At 38.0% G+C, this 15,527-nt stretch overlaps 2 protein-coding genes across 3 annotated transcripts in view; both read left to right on the forward strand.

The window, feature by feature from the left end:
• Positions 1–2,195, forward strand: LOC113501031. Its single transcript, XM_026882010.1, has 2 exons — positions 1–810; positions 1,800–2,195. The coding sequence occupies exons 1-2, from the start codon at positions 270–272 to the stop codon at positions 2,096–2,098; spliced, it is 840 nt and encodes a 279-aa protein (XP_026737811.1). The 5' UTR covers positions 1–269; the 3' UTR covers positions 2,099–2,195.
• Positions 2,196–5,212: 3,017 nt separating this feature from the next.
• The window catches only part of LOC113505767 (sterile alpha and TIR motif-containing protein 1), a 52,974-nt gene continuing 42,659 nt past the window's right edge, over positions 5,213–15,527 (forward strand). For both annotated transcript variants that reach the window (XM_026888579.1, XM_026888587.1), the window contains exon 1: positions 5,213–5,928. In XM_026888579.1, the coding sequence (XP_026744380.1) occupies positions 5,569–5,928 (360 nt within the window). In that variant the 5' untranslated portion in view covers positions 5,213–5,568. The remainder of the gene's footprint in view (positions 5,929–15,527) is intronic.

Below are 15,527 nucleotides of genomic sequence, written 5' to 3' on the forward strand. Positions count from 1 at the left end.
GTCCTGCTAATCACATTAAACCTCAACGTGTACAGACGTATCAGTAAGTCGGGCGTGCTCAGCGTTGCTTACCATATGATATATCATCTGGTTGCACCCGGCCTTGTTACGTGATACAGTAATTCCATCCGTTGGAATTCGATATCCATAATTCACAAAGTAATTGCTCACATGGTGCAGCCGAGCAGTTCTGTATGTCAGTTGGATCCGAGATCCAAACACTCGCACACGTCGTGAGAGTTAATTGACGGCGACGAGCAAGCTGCAGCATGCGGCGTAAAGATCCCCCGCCGCAAGCCCCAAGCGCGGGCCGCGGCAAGAGCCTCATAACCACGAGAACGATGCAGCAGCAGCAGCGCAAGATGCAGACTCCTAGAAGCTTCCTTCCACGAAGCTATTCGTCACCAGCACAAAACGATCCAGACGTTTCCCAATCCCACTCCATGCAAAGAGGGTACGTCATGCGAAGCTATTCGTCCCCAGATCAGAAGCAGATAGACTACAGGAGGAACTCTGATTCGTTTTACAGACCTAAAATGCATGGTTCAAGGAGTGAACTGGACTCAGATCTCGAGAATTTTGAGCAGTTTGAGGAATGCTTTATAGATATAGATGCTGATCAAGACGAGAGTCTAGTGCCTCAATATAAGATCAGCCCTGAACGGGAAGAGCCTCGGAAGGTGATGACATCCCTGCTGCCGGGCAGCGGGCTGCAGAGGATCACATTAAGACCCATTTCCTCAACCGCTACTCAGACGCTGCACAGCGCTCGAGATGTCATGAAGAAAATGCAAAAAGATGAATCCAAGAGTATGTTTATGAACTTTTTTTTTTCGCAATGTCTTATTTGCCCATTTTTTTTCGTATTACGCGTATTTAAATTAGTTCATTAAACAGGTAATAGAATATTTTATAAAAGTGACAGATTTATTATAATACTTACCAAAATGATTAAAAATTACTTCCATAAACTTAAGTTGACTGAATAAAATTTTCTTAATAATGTTATAAATGACAACTATAGGCCCAAAAACAAAGATAATACGGTGTTCACACAGAATACCAATGAAATAACATTTAATAATCCTACAAACATTTAGACACAGCTTTATCGCTTATCTAGCTTTATCACATAAACGTGGTGAGGTTCTAAGAAGCATTAATTAATTAATTATTAATACCTTATTTCATAGAAATGATTTAACTTTCTGCTAATAACTTAGAATTACCTATTAATTATTTTGATTTTCATAAAGATTAAGCTTTTTGGAACCGAATTTGTTCATCCTTTTGTTTTTACGTGAAATGGGTCCCGTAAATTTCATCAAGTATGGTTCATAGCGCTAGTTTTTATTTTGCGAAACTATATTTCCAATCAATCAGTAGAATACATTGAAAGAACTATTAAATTCTTGTTTGAAAAAAGAAATGTCTTTGCAACGATTTATAAATAAAATAAGGTATTGGTGTTCAACATCTAGTTCGAAAATCAAACTGAAAACCATTATCGCCTATCTAGCCTTTTAGCATGTTAGGATCAGCTTCCAGTTTAACCAGATACAACTATGTACCATTGTTTAACAAAAAGTTACTGCCTTCCTGGCCTCCTCAAACCTGAGAGTCAGGCTTTCTAGCTTCTGACTACTTCTATCGGCTGCCGGGACCCACAATTGAATACGTCTCTCGAAAATTGTTGAGATACTCGTTACGACAGCCACGAGCTCCTCTCAACAGTTAGGGAAACATCTTTTATTCGTGCCAAGTTACCTTCTTAATTAAACTCTTGCATATGCTTGCAGGCTCAACCCGCCTGAACTTCAGGCCGTTGGTGGTGAAGATGCCAGCTCGTCACACGCTTCACACAGACCGCGAACCTCCTTCTCCAGGAGTCGAAGAACTCCAGTCTTCTCCACAATTGGAGATGGAAACTGCAGAACTGGAAAGAGAACTGCGGAACTCCGAGAGCCATTTAGATAAAGGAGTTGCTATAGCTACTGAGGAGAGCGATGCTGATACGGTAAGTGTAGTAGTAAGGAATTATGGACTTTATTTCTTGGATGTACGGTCAACAATAGAAAAACGCCGATTTTGCTACTAAAGAGTAACAAAGATTTATGCTCCGTCCGCTGTAAGTTGACCTTTTTGAAAACTGTCATACAACGAGATAAATACGTGAATTTGAACATAATGTTTGTAACAACAATATCTTACAACCGACTTCTAACAACACTACTAAGCCAAGCTTGATGAAATATCCGACCAAATGACAATTATTTCAGTTATTTCATGACGAGCTAGGAAACCCTCTGAATGATTCTTACTGATTACATATTTAGGCGTGAGTAATTATGTAGGTGTTATTCTACGTAAAAACGGGTACGGTTGTAACTGGAATGAAAGTCATAGAATTTCTTAGTCACAAGTTTATTATTTTAATATTACATTTCAAAATAAAAAAATAGAAAACTGTTTATTTATTTTAGTAAAGTACTTTTCGAAGAACTATAAGAACTATGTTTTTTGATGATTTCGATTCAAAAGTTTCGTAATATTTTGCAGTTAACAGTTAAAATTCACCTTCATTTAGTCCCTGGATTCAAATGCTTGCCATACCAAGGTTACCTATCAAACTATTTTGTATGGCGTCTGGCACATTTTTAACATACACAATAAATAAACATTATCGCTCTCGGTCAAATCGCGTCCCATATCTAAATCGTAAATAGCGCTATTCGGCGTGCGCCGACGCCGATCTGTGTTTTATTATGGCCGCTGTTGAGAAACACGTATTTGGTGGATTATCACACCATACTGTAGCAATATATTTTTGTCTGAAAATAGAAAATATTTTTTATGAATGACGTTGTTCTTTACTATATTTTTGTCTCCTCAATTTCGTTGCCTTCACTTGGTGTCTGTCCCGTACAGGAATTTTTCCTTCTTCTAAGTTGCCTTCAAAGTCGATATTCCTTCATAATTCCTCTGCCCTTATTCCAATTATTTATTTGAGGGACACTCTTTGCATTCTTATTCTCTTTTACACATTCCATCCATCGTTTCCTTTGTCGTTCCCTTCCTCTACATCCATTCACATCCATACTCAACACCTTCCTCACCACATGATTCTCATACCTCCGCATAACATGTCCATACCATGACAACCAGTGACACGTAGTTTCTCTGTGCCCGGTGCCACTGTCAAACTTCCACTTCTCATTTCTCACTGTATCTGCTCTCTTAACTCACACATTCCTCTTAGCATTCTCATCGTTGCCTGCATACTGTTCTTTCATTCCTCCCTTTTGGGTCAACACTGATCCATACAGGACAGCAGGTATGATCATGGTCTTATAGATCTTCCCCTTAAATTTAAGGGGAAGTTACAGTCGATCAATTAAATCGAGAGTTAAGGAGAAAGAAGTCGTGATACAATTATTAAAATGTTAGTGATTATTGTCAACATTATTATCAATATCGGAAGCTCTACAGTATTTAATAATATAGAAAACAAGATATATAATTTAATGCTGTTGTCTCTTCAATATTATAATATAATAATATATATAATATCCTTGGACAACTCACACACGGTTATCTGATATTGGTGGGACATATTAAATTTTGTTGCGTTGGGCTTCGGTGTGAGAGGTGGCCAGTTAAAAACTCGCTAAAAGCTTGCCTGCTGCGTTCCCCTTACTCATCTCAGTTCAAAATGGGAAACAACATGAAACCGAATATATCTGTACCAATGGTAGTTATAGGCACATATGTAAGAGGAACAAACTAAACCATATATTAGCGGCCATTGTTCTTCTTCAATTTAGTAACCTGTGACTGCTGGAGCAAAGACATCAATATATCATCCGACTCGTAGCTTAATGATGATAGTTGTTTTTTTTTTTGTCAAATGACGTAATTTCGAATAGTCGAATACATTTGAATACATTTGAGTAATTCGTCAGCGTCAGCGCTTAGTGAAATGTAATTTTGTTTTGAAACGACACTTGCATTTAGCCAGTGGAGTTATAAAATAAATAAAAAAAGATGATTTAACAAAAAAAACCTCCAGAATTTAATCCTTGTGTCGCGGGGTGTTTCATAAACATACAATTCACATGCACAAAGACATCCAGACATATTCTTGTCGTACGCGGGGATCGAACCCGCGGCACGCCCGCTCAGTGGGCTTGGAGTGATGACCTCAACCACTCGGCTATCCGTGCAGTCAAGATTGATACTAACCTGCAAATTATACTATACTAGACAAATATATGGAATAATTGCAAGAAACAAGCGTTTGTTTGTATTGTATGCCAGTTCCATCACAGCATGAATCTGTAAACAAATACTCACTATCTTAAATGATTTTACGACCAGTAGTAAATGTTGCAATGTCTATTCATGTTAAAATGAACTGTAATTTATTTCCTTATTTATTTATGTGTTGAAATCGAATCATGTATTTCATTACTATTGATGACCATTGCGTTACACTGCTACCTACCTATACTTCTCGCAACTGGGCACCATGCTGGCTCACTTGCGTTGTCTAAGTATTTTATTTTTATTTTGCTCCCATGATGTGAAAAGTGTAAGATATGTTTAAGTGATACGCTAAGGTTTAGACATAATTAACAATCCAATATATTTCCACATAATATATCTAACAGTAAACACTACTATTGACAAATGTAGGATACAAGGATAATATAAAATATTTCCCCTTAACAACTAATAGTAATTAGTGATTATCATCTGTTTTTGTTGAAGCAACCACAGCAATATATCCTGTAGGTAGTATGTCATGTGGATTAGTTAATTACAACAATATTGTGCAGTAGAACAGACACACGCTATCGTGCCCCGGTCGTGAAGTTTTCCTCGCCTCGTGTCTTGTCGGGCTGGTTTGTTTACTACGGCTACGAGGACGGCCGCGACACGTGCGGCACCGTCTCGTGCGCTATCAGCCTCCTCAGTGCACGATAACACCGCCATAACAACACTCATAACACTCGCTGCTACGACACGTAGCAACTGCTAAAATCAACACTCAATTTTAGCAAACCGCTCCGTGTTAACGATAATGCAAGCCGGGGGTGTGCATATAGCGTGACGGTGTCGAGTGGGTGCCGTTCCCGTGGCAGCCAAACATAAACATCGCGTGATCGATAGCAGTAGGCAGAGGATCGCGTGCGGCGGCGGTGGTGCGGCAGGCATAGTCGGCGGCCATCTGAGCGGAGCGGTGCGCGTCTAGCCGGTGCCAGCAGCGGGAACAATGAGCGCGCCTTGACCTTGCGGCGCGCGGGAGGCAGGGCGCGCGATGACGCCAGCTCGGACGACTCGCGGTTCGGCTTTCGGGTGCGATCCTTTGCGGACGCGTAATCGGCGGTCAGCGTGATTCTGAAGCGCGTCAAAAATTCCGGGGCGGGTGGGCGGCGCCGCGACGCCGGGGACTCTCACGCCGCACTCATTCTGCGAGCCGGCGCCGACGCCGACGCGCCTCGAACGATCGACCGACCGAGCCGACTCCCGCCGACCGAGTAAACCGCGACATGCGCGCGCTCCGTCATGGGTAACGTGCAGTGCTGCGCCAGCGGACGCTTCCCGAAAGGCAAGCCGCCGAACAAACCGAAGGACAAGAAGAAAACGAAAGGACTCAAGGGTATCACTAAGAAAAGTAACGGTGTGGGTAGTGGTAAAGGCAACGGAGCCGTGCAGAAAGTGGTGACGATGGCAGAAGACGGCAGCGAGAAGGCGGCGCCTGCCGAGGCGGTGGTGCAAGCGCTGCCGGCCGCAGCCGACGTCCAGGACGGCGCGCTGCCGCGGCTGCAGGACAGCGCCGCGCAGCAGGCTGCGCCCTCCGACTGCGAGTCCGACTCCCCTCGCTCCGAGAGTATGGCGGCTGCCAGGGAACGTTTCTTCGGTCAGGTATATATCGATATTGTTCAAAATAGATTGTTTCCCCATATCGCTAGAGCGTAATAGGAACAGGAATATTACAAATGCCGTGCGGCGTGACGAGCTAATCCCTTTATCGTAGCGGAACGAATCTGCCGGCCTCGGAGGTCGCTCTGCTTTACATCAGCTAATGTTGTACTCATAACTCATGATAACTCTACGACGGTATCGGTTCACGTGTACTATCTTAAGAGTATCGACTGGCAATAAAACAGATGTTTGTTTTTATCTGAAGATGTCGGTGAAATTTAATAGCATGGAATAACAGTTAGTTATTCTTAGCGTCAGCAAAAATAACATTTTTTCCAATCGAACATGTTGACTGTTGGTTCATCTCTTTTCCATAATCCAAACATCGACCTAATGGTATTTATACACGTTCATAACACGTTTAGGTCAGGTACCTGTGGGTTTGACATTCAGAAGTTTTAATTTTTAAAGAGACTAGTGTATTAATTAAACGGTGCAATGGTACGGATGTAACTTTGTGATTTAGTATTATACATGAATTATATTCTCAAGTATTATATCACTAATCACAAAACGAGTACCTACTGCGCAGAAACGAATGTTTACATTACATATACGTGTACATTTGTAAGCAACAAACTCAGTACCGCGGCTTCAAATTCAGATAAAATTGAATCTTAAAACGTATTACGTACAAATATCACATCCACTTACATTTTTTGCTTTAATATATTGTGTTGAGTGTTAAAATCAATATTCAATTTCAAACGCTCATCTTATTTCATTAACACTGGTTTGTATTAAAAGGTTACTGAACAGGTCTAGGATGATCTAATGTGCATATATTAATGCCATCAAGGACTATGTTACTACAGTAAAACTCACTATAAACAATGGATAAGACACCAATGTTCAACAAACAAATCGATAGCAGAACGTTTGGTAATATTTTTGTATTTTTTTAATAAAAAACTCTCCTGCAGTTGAGAATTTAATCCGTTCACAAAGACACCCAGACTCAGAGCAAGCATTTATGGAAGCTTGGCACATGCGGTGATTCGTGATTGTTATGTTCTAGCCGCTACACAACGGGCACAATAGGCTTGGCTTGGTGACCTCGCTCTTTCTTCTTTATCGGGAAGACCTCAGGGTCCGCGGCCAGGAGATGTTGGAGATGTGTGCGGGGCCGGCTCTTACCGGCCTTAACCGGAGGGCTTCACCCTTCCTGGTTACTGGACCCACTGAGCGCGGCATGCAAACATTAACTACTCTACATTTAACAACGTATTTTCGGATTTTGTTGACACGTAACTAAAACCAAGGTTCCATTTTTTCGACATATTTCGCTTAAGCAACTAATTATTATTTTCAAATAATTCAAATTGCAATTTATTTATGATTTTTAATCTGATTTTGCATGCTTCATCGTTCTTAATTAATATTTGTTTGCAAACTGTCGACTGAAATATACTCGGAGGAATAATTGAGACATCTTTTTCAAAATCAAATATCGAATGTTTCAGAATTAGTGATGATTCACTAAAAGTATTTTAATTGTACCTAAGGTGGTTGTTTACATTTTCATTATCATAAGATACAAATATGTCAAGACTAACAGTTAATAAAAAAATACGTATGTACAGTACGCACCTATAACAAACACAGTTCCATTTTTTACACATTAATTAATTTGTGTAAACAATAATTTAAGCAGCTACCAATTTATTAAAAACTAGCTGTTGCCCGCGACTTCGTCTGCGTGGTTAGAAGATATAAGTTATGACTTTTTCTTCGCTCCTATTGGTCGCAGCGTGATGATATACATATAGCCTAAAACCTCCCTCGATTAGTGGTATATTCAACACAAAAATATTTTTTCAATTTGAACCAGTAGTTTCTGAGAATAGCGCGTTCAAACAAACAATCAAACAAACAATTAGTATATACATAGTACATACATAGTAATTAGTATATATATAGTACAATTAGTATATAGTTCCCAACGATATCTTCGCTACGTTTCATCGATTTTTAATTTCTCGCGCGGAGATTTTCATATTACGATAACTCATTACCTATTAACATTTTTGGCGTAGTGTAAAAGGCAATTTTGTTCTACATTACATGCATAATATATCTAACTTATTTATTTGGATAAGGATTAATACTGTATTGTTAAAAAGAGGTTCGTAAATAACCCATAATTTTACTGTATTAAGAAAACACATAAAAATGGTTATTGTGGGTTATCCTTGGAAGATAGACATATACCACCGCGGACTTTTTTGTAGATCTATTAAAAAGGTACAAACCCGCCATACATTGTTTTGTTGTAACTCAAAAGGTTTTGGCAGCGTTCTCGATGAAAGCTCTCGAATGGCTTAATTTTTTCCGACATGTTTAACTAATATCGCTGTAATATCGTCAGTTTACACAAAACCTAAACTTATTATACACTAAAACCTTCCTCAAGAATTGCTCTATCTATCGTTGAAAACCGCATAAAAATCCGTTCAGTACTTTTCTAGTTTATCGCGAACAGACAGACAGACAGACAGACAGACAGACGCGGCGGGGGACTTTGTTTTATAATATGTAAGGATCACTAAAAGATATTTGCCGCTTAAACAAATTACATATAAAATAAATGTTTCTAGTTTCATCCATATCAGCTAAAATAAATACTTATTATATATGTATACTTATTTTTATACCGATACTAATGCAAATACGCCATACAACTTAGCGTACGTTTCCAACAAAAATCTGACTCATACATTATATTTACATTCACAAACTGTTCTGGCTGTTTTCAATCCACCTTGTCTGGGTTATTTATCAGATTTGATTCACCAATTCCATTTTTTTCTCCTTGATTTCTCCCGACGCCCACGCCTCTTCACGTGTCAAATTAAAAAAGTATACGTCATAGTAAAGAAATTGTAAACATTGGAAGCTCAGATCTCCGAATTGCGCGTTCGGATTTTAAAACTTCTTGGCTTTGATAACTCATTGAAATGTGTCATTGACACAGGAGGAAAGTGACCGAACATTTGATTCGGTTCCCCCCACTTTTTGGAGAGAGTCCAGACGTTTTCCCGAAATAACTTGGAGTGTTCCGAGTTATTGCAAGATTTCATCGGTAGCTGCAATAGTTCGTTCCGCTTGCTACGACACACCTTTGTGCTCGTCCCAGTTTCAGGCCGGCTGTATAACATAGTAACTCGTTTTTAGAAGCAGTTCCGATTATTAGATATAATATGTACGTTTCGGGTAATTTCTGCGTTATTCACATGATTTATAATTATAACATTGATAATGAAGCACTTTTTAGCATTATAAAAAATGAAAGCGCCGAATACTTATAGTCTTCATTATAACTTAACAAAACATTCAAAATTAGTTATTTATTATACCTTTCTGTAGAATTGGCTATTGTTATTAAAAGTGTTATTTATCTTCATTTTAAAATACACTCACATTTTGACTTTAAAAAAAGGAAAAAAGTTAAATAATGTAAAATATGAAGAAGCCTGAGGCACCTTATTCCGATTTAAAAATTCTAATCCCGATGCATTCGGTTCCCAATTTCTCCTCAAGTCGAGAAGAAAATACTCAAATGTTAAGTGTTTTCGATAAAAATATAACCCTTCCAATGTTTCAGCCTAAACAAAAACTCACACAGTGTAAAACTATGATCTAAAACACTATTTAGCAAATCGTAGTACCTACTCACGTGCATAAGGTCTGAAATGTATGGTAGCGTGCATTCGAGTCAAAGAGCATTATTTGCTTATATAAACATGAACAGCTAAATTATTAATTGCATAATTTATTTTACAGATTAAAATAACTTGTAAATAGTTTTGATAACACCGTTCTTCTAAATACATCGCATTTAGTTTCGGAACGCGAAGCCAAGCAAATTAGAAATCAGTCGTAATGATCTATAGCTCTCACATTTTATGACTATTCAATTTGGACGGGTTCAATATATAGTCACTCGTTTTGTTTCGGAACGCGACTAACTTTATTGAAAAGCAATAAAGTTCATATCCACTCAACATTTCATTTACAAAACGTTTGTATGGGAAAAAGAAAAGGGCTGTTTTAGGAGTTTCAGGAGCAGGGAATTACTCCCTTTATCTTAACCCAAAGCGGAAGAAGTCATTTGACGAGTTCCCATCCGGGAAAAAAGGTCGCTCTCTGTCCGTCATGCCGAAAACTGAGACAGGGTCAGACAAGGCAGGTCAATACCGTATGACGTCATATCATCGTTAAACAAATCAGTATTCATGAGCCTGACGCTGATTCGAATGGTATGCAGTTAGAAGATGGCCGCACCCAAACATCACAAAAAAACCTTCAGAATGTCTTAAATCAAAGCGGTTATTTACTTTGTAGTTAAATAATGTATGAATGTAACTTGTGGGTTGTAATTGGCATTCAATAGGTTATGGAAACCTTTTAATCGTTGGTTAATCTCGCCGCAATCAATAACGCTAGCCTAGAGATTAGCCATTATTATCCTGGTCGAAATCATCGTCATTGCCTTGGGAAAGGAATCTTACTGGTTTCTTAAATACTTATCCCTTCCTTATAGTTGGGGCTCAAACGGCAACGCAAAACACCCTAGTCTTATTTATATGTAACTGTTACATCTGTTGTTTATTAAATATGTACGTTTGATTTCAAATTGCACGTAATTACTAAAGGGCAGCCGACAATGATTTTAATAGATTTATTAATCCGATCTTGAGGCAGGATTATGCTTTTTTTTAATTGTAGTACAAGAATTGGTTTTATAAAATCGTAAATAGCCCACAGTTAAAATGTGCTAAGATGGGTCATGCCTTTATAGACTTAAAACTGGCAATGTTTTATATAGCGTGCGTAAGACCGTTATAATTCGCAGAAAACATGTAAATATTTATTTTATTTTGCTCCACCGGTTATACGAGATTTTAATGTATTTAAATAATAATGCGATGACGAAGTTTCTAAATTAGAAGACATACAAACTCCTTATTTATATCAATGATCAAACAGAAGAAATTGTCAATTGATGAGATCATGTTTTAAAAATATATAATTGACGTCATCGTTATTTATTTAATATTGTAATAAAAACCATTTTTTTATATGCCCACTATGTCCCACTGCTGGGCAAAGGCCTCCCCAAATCCTTCCACGATTCTCTGTTGTGCACGCGGACGAAGTCGCGGGCAAAGGCTAGTAATATATAATAACTCCGCCGAAACAAAGTATTCGATAATTTTAAGAAATACTGTATGAAATAGGCACTGATGCATCTAAAACACGACTTTTACGAACTTTTAGTGATCCGACTTGACCCTTTGCGTAGGGTATCCTAAAACATCAACAGTTTGGAAGTCTGAAGAACATAGGTTTGTACGATACGTATTTAAAGTAAAAACCGGTTAGTCATGTATGTCAGCGAAGTTATTGCCGAAACCTTGCTTAACTGCTTGCAGGACGAGGCAAAAAGTTAATCAGAAACTGTACAAAAAAATAATAAAAATATTTAATTACCGTACATTTCAAATAAATAATAGTTTAAAAAAAAACTAAAAACACGCTTTTCATAGAAAACCGTATTTAAAAATATGAAAATTAATTTTAATAAATTTGAATTAAGAGACAAGCATTCGTAGATCACATAAATGCTTGTCCTACGCGGGGATCGAACCAGCGAAACGTTGTGCTCGTCGTGGTGGCCGTTTGGCGTGGTGACTTCAACCACTCGGCCATTGGAAGAGAGATGCCACTATACGGTGTATTGCTCTGTCACTTTTCCACAACCGCAATGTATAATAGCGGTCTTGATGCCTATAGAATTCTCCATCAGTTTACCCTCTGGTACTTCTATGTTTGTTCCTCCTTCACGCAAAAACTACTGAACGGATTTAAATGAAGCTTTTTACATAGATAGTTTATGACCAGGATTAACACATAGAATATTAATAAATTTTTATATCGTTCCCCTTTTGATCATTTTCGATGTACAGGGGCTGGCTCGAGGGCCACAGCCCTGAATAAATAAACATAAGCAAAATTACAAATTCTCTTGAAATATTCTAGTCAACGTAATTCGTCGTGGGTCTATTATGTAAGGTCTAACACATAATGGATTGTCACAAAATTACGTGCAAAGTCTACTGATTGTCTTTTCAAATTGGGTATTACAATCAGAGATGGGTGATCCCAGACAGTAATGATCGACCGCGTGACGTGTCAACACCTCATTGGCTATTCGGGCTAGACGTGACGATCATAGCAATAATTGTAGCATTACGTAATTGTGATAATTTTGTACGAAGCGAAGGGACAAAGTGACAATGTCGCCGCACAGACTAATACATCCGTAATTACACGACAAGCGAGCACAGATTTTTATAAAATAAAATTAGCTTGGGTTTTTTATCGTCATTTTGCTTTGTTTTTAATACTGGCGATTTTTTCGGAATTCCTAGTGTGTTAATAACTATCAACGAATCTGCTCAAATTAAATTTTCTAGCCCATTTTTAAGTAGCTATCAATACCTCCAGTACTACTCGCACTTGACCAGTTATTTTATAGAAACAAAGATAATAACAAGTTTATAATTCACACTGTGTTTAATATTTTAAATAAACCATGACTCAAACATTACGCGTCTAATAGTAAACAAATATGATACATATTATAAGAAAATGCTTGAAAGATTAAAGGTTGTAGTGTTAGAAGATAAATATTATCTACGCATAATGAAGTTATTTTATAAAAGAACAGAAGCTTTTTTAAATATATCTCGATTCTCGATTTCAATATCCACATTGCTTCTGTCCGTAGAAAGGAACGTTTTCCAAGACGGCAATCCAGAAAAAAATGTCCTCCCGTATTAAGTTTGATCAACTTATGACGAAAGATTATCAAAATAAGTGGGTAGTCGTAACGCAAATAAGAGTGAACTAATAGAGTACTAAGTGTCATAATGACTAAAGTGTGGTACTTCCATCTACGTATTGTGCTAAGTGATCAACCAAGATCTTCACCGCTGAGAATTGGTGTTTAAGTCGACCTAACACCATCGTGATTTTACTGATTTTTTAAGTCACGCAGCTCTTAGCTCTTGACTGCACGGATAGCCGAGTAGGATCCCCATGCCAAATCCACTGAGCGTGGCGGTCGTGGGTTCGATCCCCGCGTAGGACAAGCAGACGTTTAATTCACGAATGCTTGTTTTGAGGCCGTGCTGCAAATGAAGGTTTGTGAGACCCCTGTGTCACAATCATTGAATTCTTAAAAAAAACCCTTCATTTACACTTACTGAGAGCCAATGCTTTAATTGAAGTAGGTATATTATATAAATAATCACTATATTAATAGACGCAGTACTTGAAGTTGTTTGAAATAATTACCGCCCACGACGAATGGAATCATCATTAAAATTAAATGGATACATGTAAATATATGTCCTTGGCTAGTCTGTTACGATTAATATCAATTATATGATATAATAATATAAACCTATATATCCATTTAATTTAGATTGTTTTTCAACTAGAATCGTTTTTGAAAATGTGCCTCCTTATTCCATTCTTAAATCGAATTATAAGTTTTATATAGTTTAAAATGGCGAAGTTGCTTAATACGAGAGCTGTTAGATCAATATGTGACCAATATTGAAATAACAGCCGGTACCCACAATTCAACGTGCCTTCCGAATCACGGAGGAACTCGTGACAAATATGGTCACCCATGTACGCACCGACCGCGTCAAGCGTCTAGGGGCCCACTATGACCAGAGGTCCAGCACTCCCGAAGAAATAAAAAAAGGTCCCCTAGATCCGGCCCTGGTCAAGCGTAGCTTAACCTGTGACCGATTCGCTTATACAGCTATAGCTAAGCCACGAGCTCCGTCTACAGCAGTGTAGCCAGTGTATAAGTTTGTTTAAGTCCAAAGTCACGAGATTCATATAAACCTACTTGAATGTTTGAGTTTACATTTTGACGACATTATAAAGACATGTGAGGTTGAATAGATAGTAGTTTATTACAATGTTGAGGATGCTAAATCTATGATGGATTATTTCTATTTACGATGACGCAATATGTTATGCAAGCAGTATACAGGTTCAAGGTTCAAAGTTGATTTAAATGCTAAGGTCGGGTCTTTATAATATTTAAAAATTCTAATTTTTTACATGAGGCGTTGCAAAGCTCCTGCACCCAAAACAATTTAAAATCGTGTTAACATCAAAAATAGGAAAGCTTCAAAAGTGTATGTAAAACATTGCTTTTCATTTTGTTGTCAGTTGTTTGATCTTATGAGTGAGTAACTGTACAGGGTCCCAATTCTGCTATTTACAATGACCGATGAATGAATGAAAATTGGCTTAAAATGACACTTTTCGTATTGTTTTAAGCATTTTTCCTATACAATAATTGGAAATTTAGACAAGCAAAATGCTTAAGAGAATAGGAATAATTTCAAATTTAATCCAATTGCCATTCATTCATCGGCCATTGTAAATAGCAGAATCGGGGCCCAGGCCTTACAATGAAACAGAATCGTTCAAAATGAAGAGTAGAGGAAAAATCGCTCCTTTCAAAAAGGAATGTCATTTTTATACATATAAGGTTTTGTATCTTGGGAAAAGGCTAGGGAAATGATGATCAGCACTAGCGCTCATGAAATTGATACTTAATCTACGGCCGAGAAACTTTAACCACCACTTCTTCTATTTTGTATGGCAGGGTTGCTTGAAAGTTCTCATGCACGGAGGCATGCTTCGCCTTACGTAAAAGCATAATCCAATCTTTAATTCAACATTGATTAATAGCCATAAGTACCAGGTTAAGCTACACTTAACACTGTCGGTCCGTGGACGGCTGACAGATTTCATAATAAGTTCCGCCGTGTTTCGGAAGGCACGTTAAATTGTGGGTCCCGGCTGTTATTTACACATTTTTGACAGGCATTTACTGGTAGTAAGAACCTATAACAGTTTAACAACCAATCTAACTAAGGGGCATCGTGTTGCCTAGGTAACTGGATTGAGGAGGTCAGATAGGCAGTCGCCTCTTGTAATACATACACACGTACTTAGGAGAGACCCCAAGACAGTTAGGCAAAGGCTATGATGATCATGAAGTAGTGTCAAAGCTGTAATAAAATTCCCGCGTAAATAAACGTATTTGTTATTGTATTTTGTGTTTTTAAGAATAGCAACTTTCCTTTGCATCAATAAAATATAATTTTCTTTAAGATTCTTTGTCAGTAATCCGTAGCAAAAATCAAGAATCAAACGTTATGTTGTTAAACGTGCATAGTATTAATGACTACTAGATATTTAATATACGTTTCGTCACGCAGTGCAATACTCATATTACAGTCATCATTGTTTCATTTGGCATAGGATCTTAGAAAAACGACGCTTTACCTACCTACTTTATGTACCTAAAGGCATAAATAAGCAATATTTATGCCAATTTTACGTATTGAACGATATTTAAGATCTATTATCACCACCGGGTCTTATTACCGTGGTTCTTTCACTCCTAGCTGCGTTATTCGATACACCAACCGCTGACA

Source organism: Trichoplusia ni, chromosome 2, assembly GCF_003590095.1.
Source record: "Trichoplusia ni isolate ovarian cell line Hi5 chromosome 2, tn1, whole genome shotgun sequence".
Taxonomy (NCBI): Eukaryota; Metazoa; Arthropoda; class Insecta; order Lepidoptera; family Noctuidae; genus Trichoplusia; species Trichoplusia ni.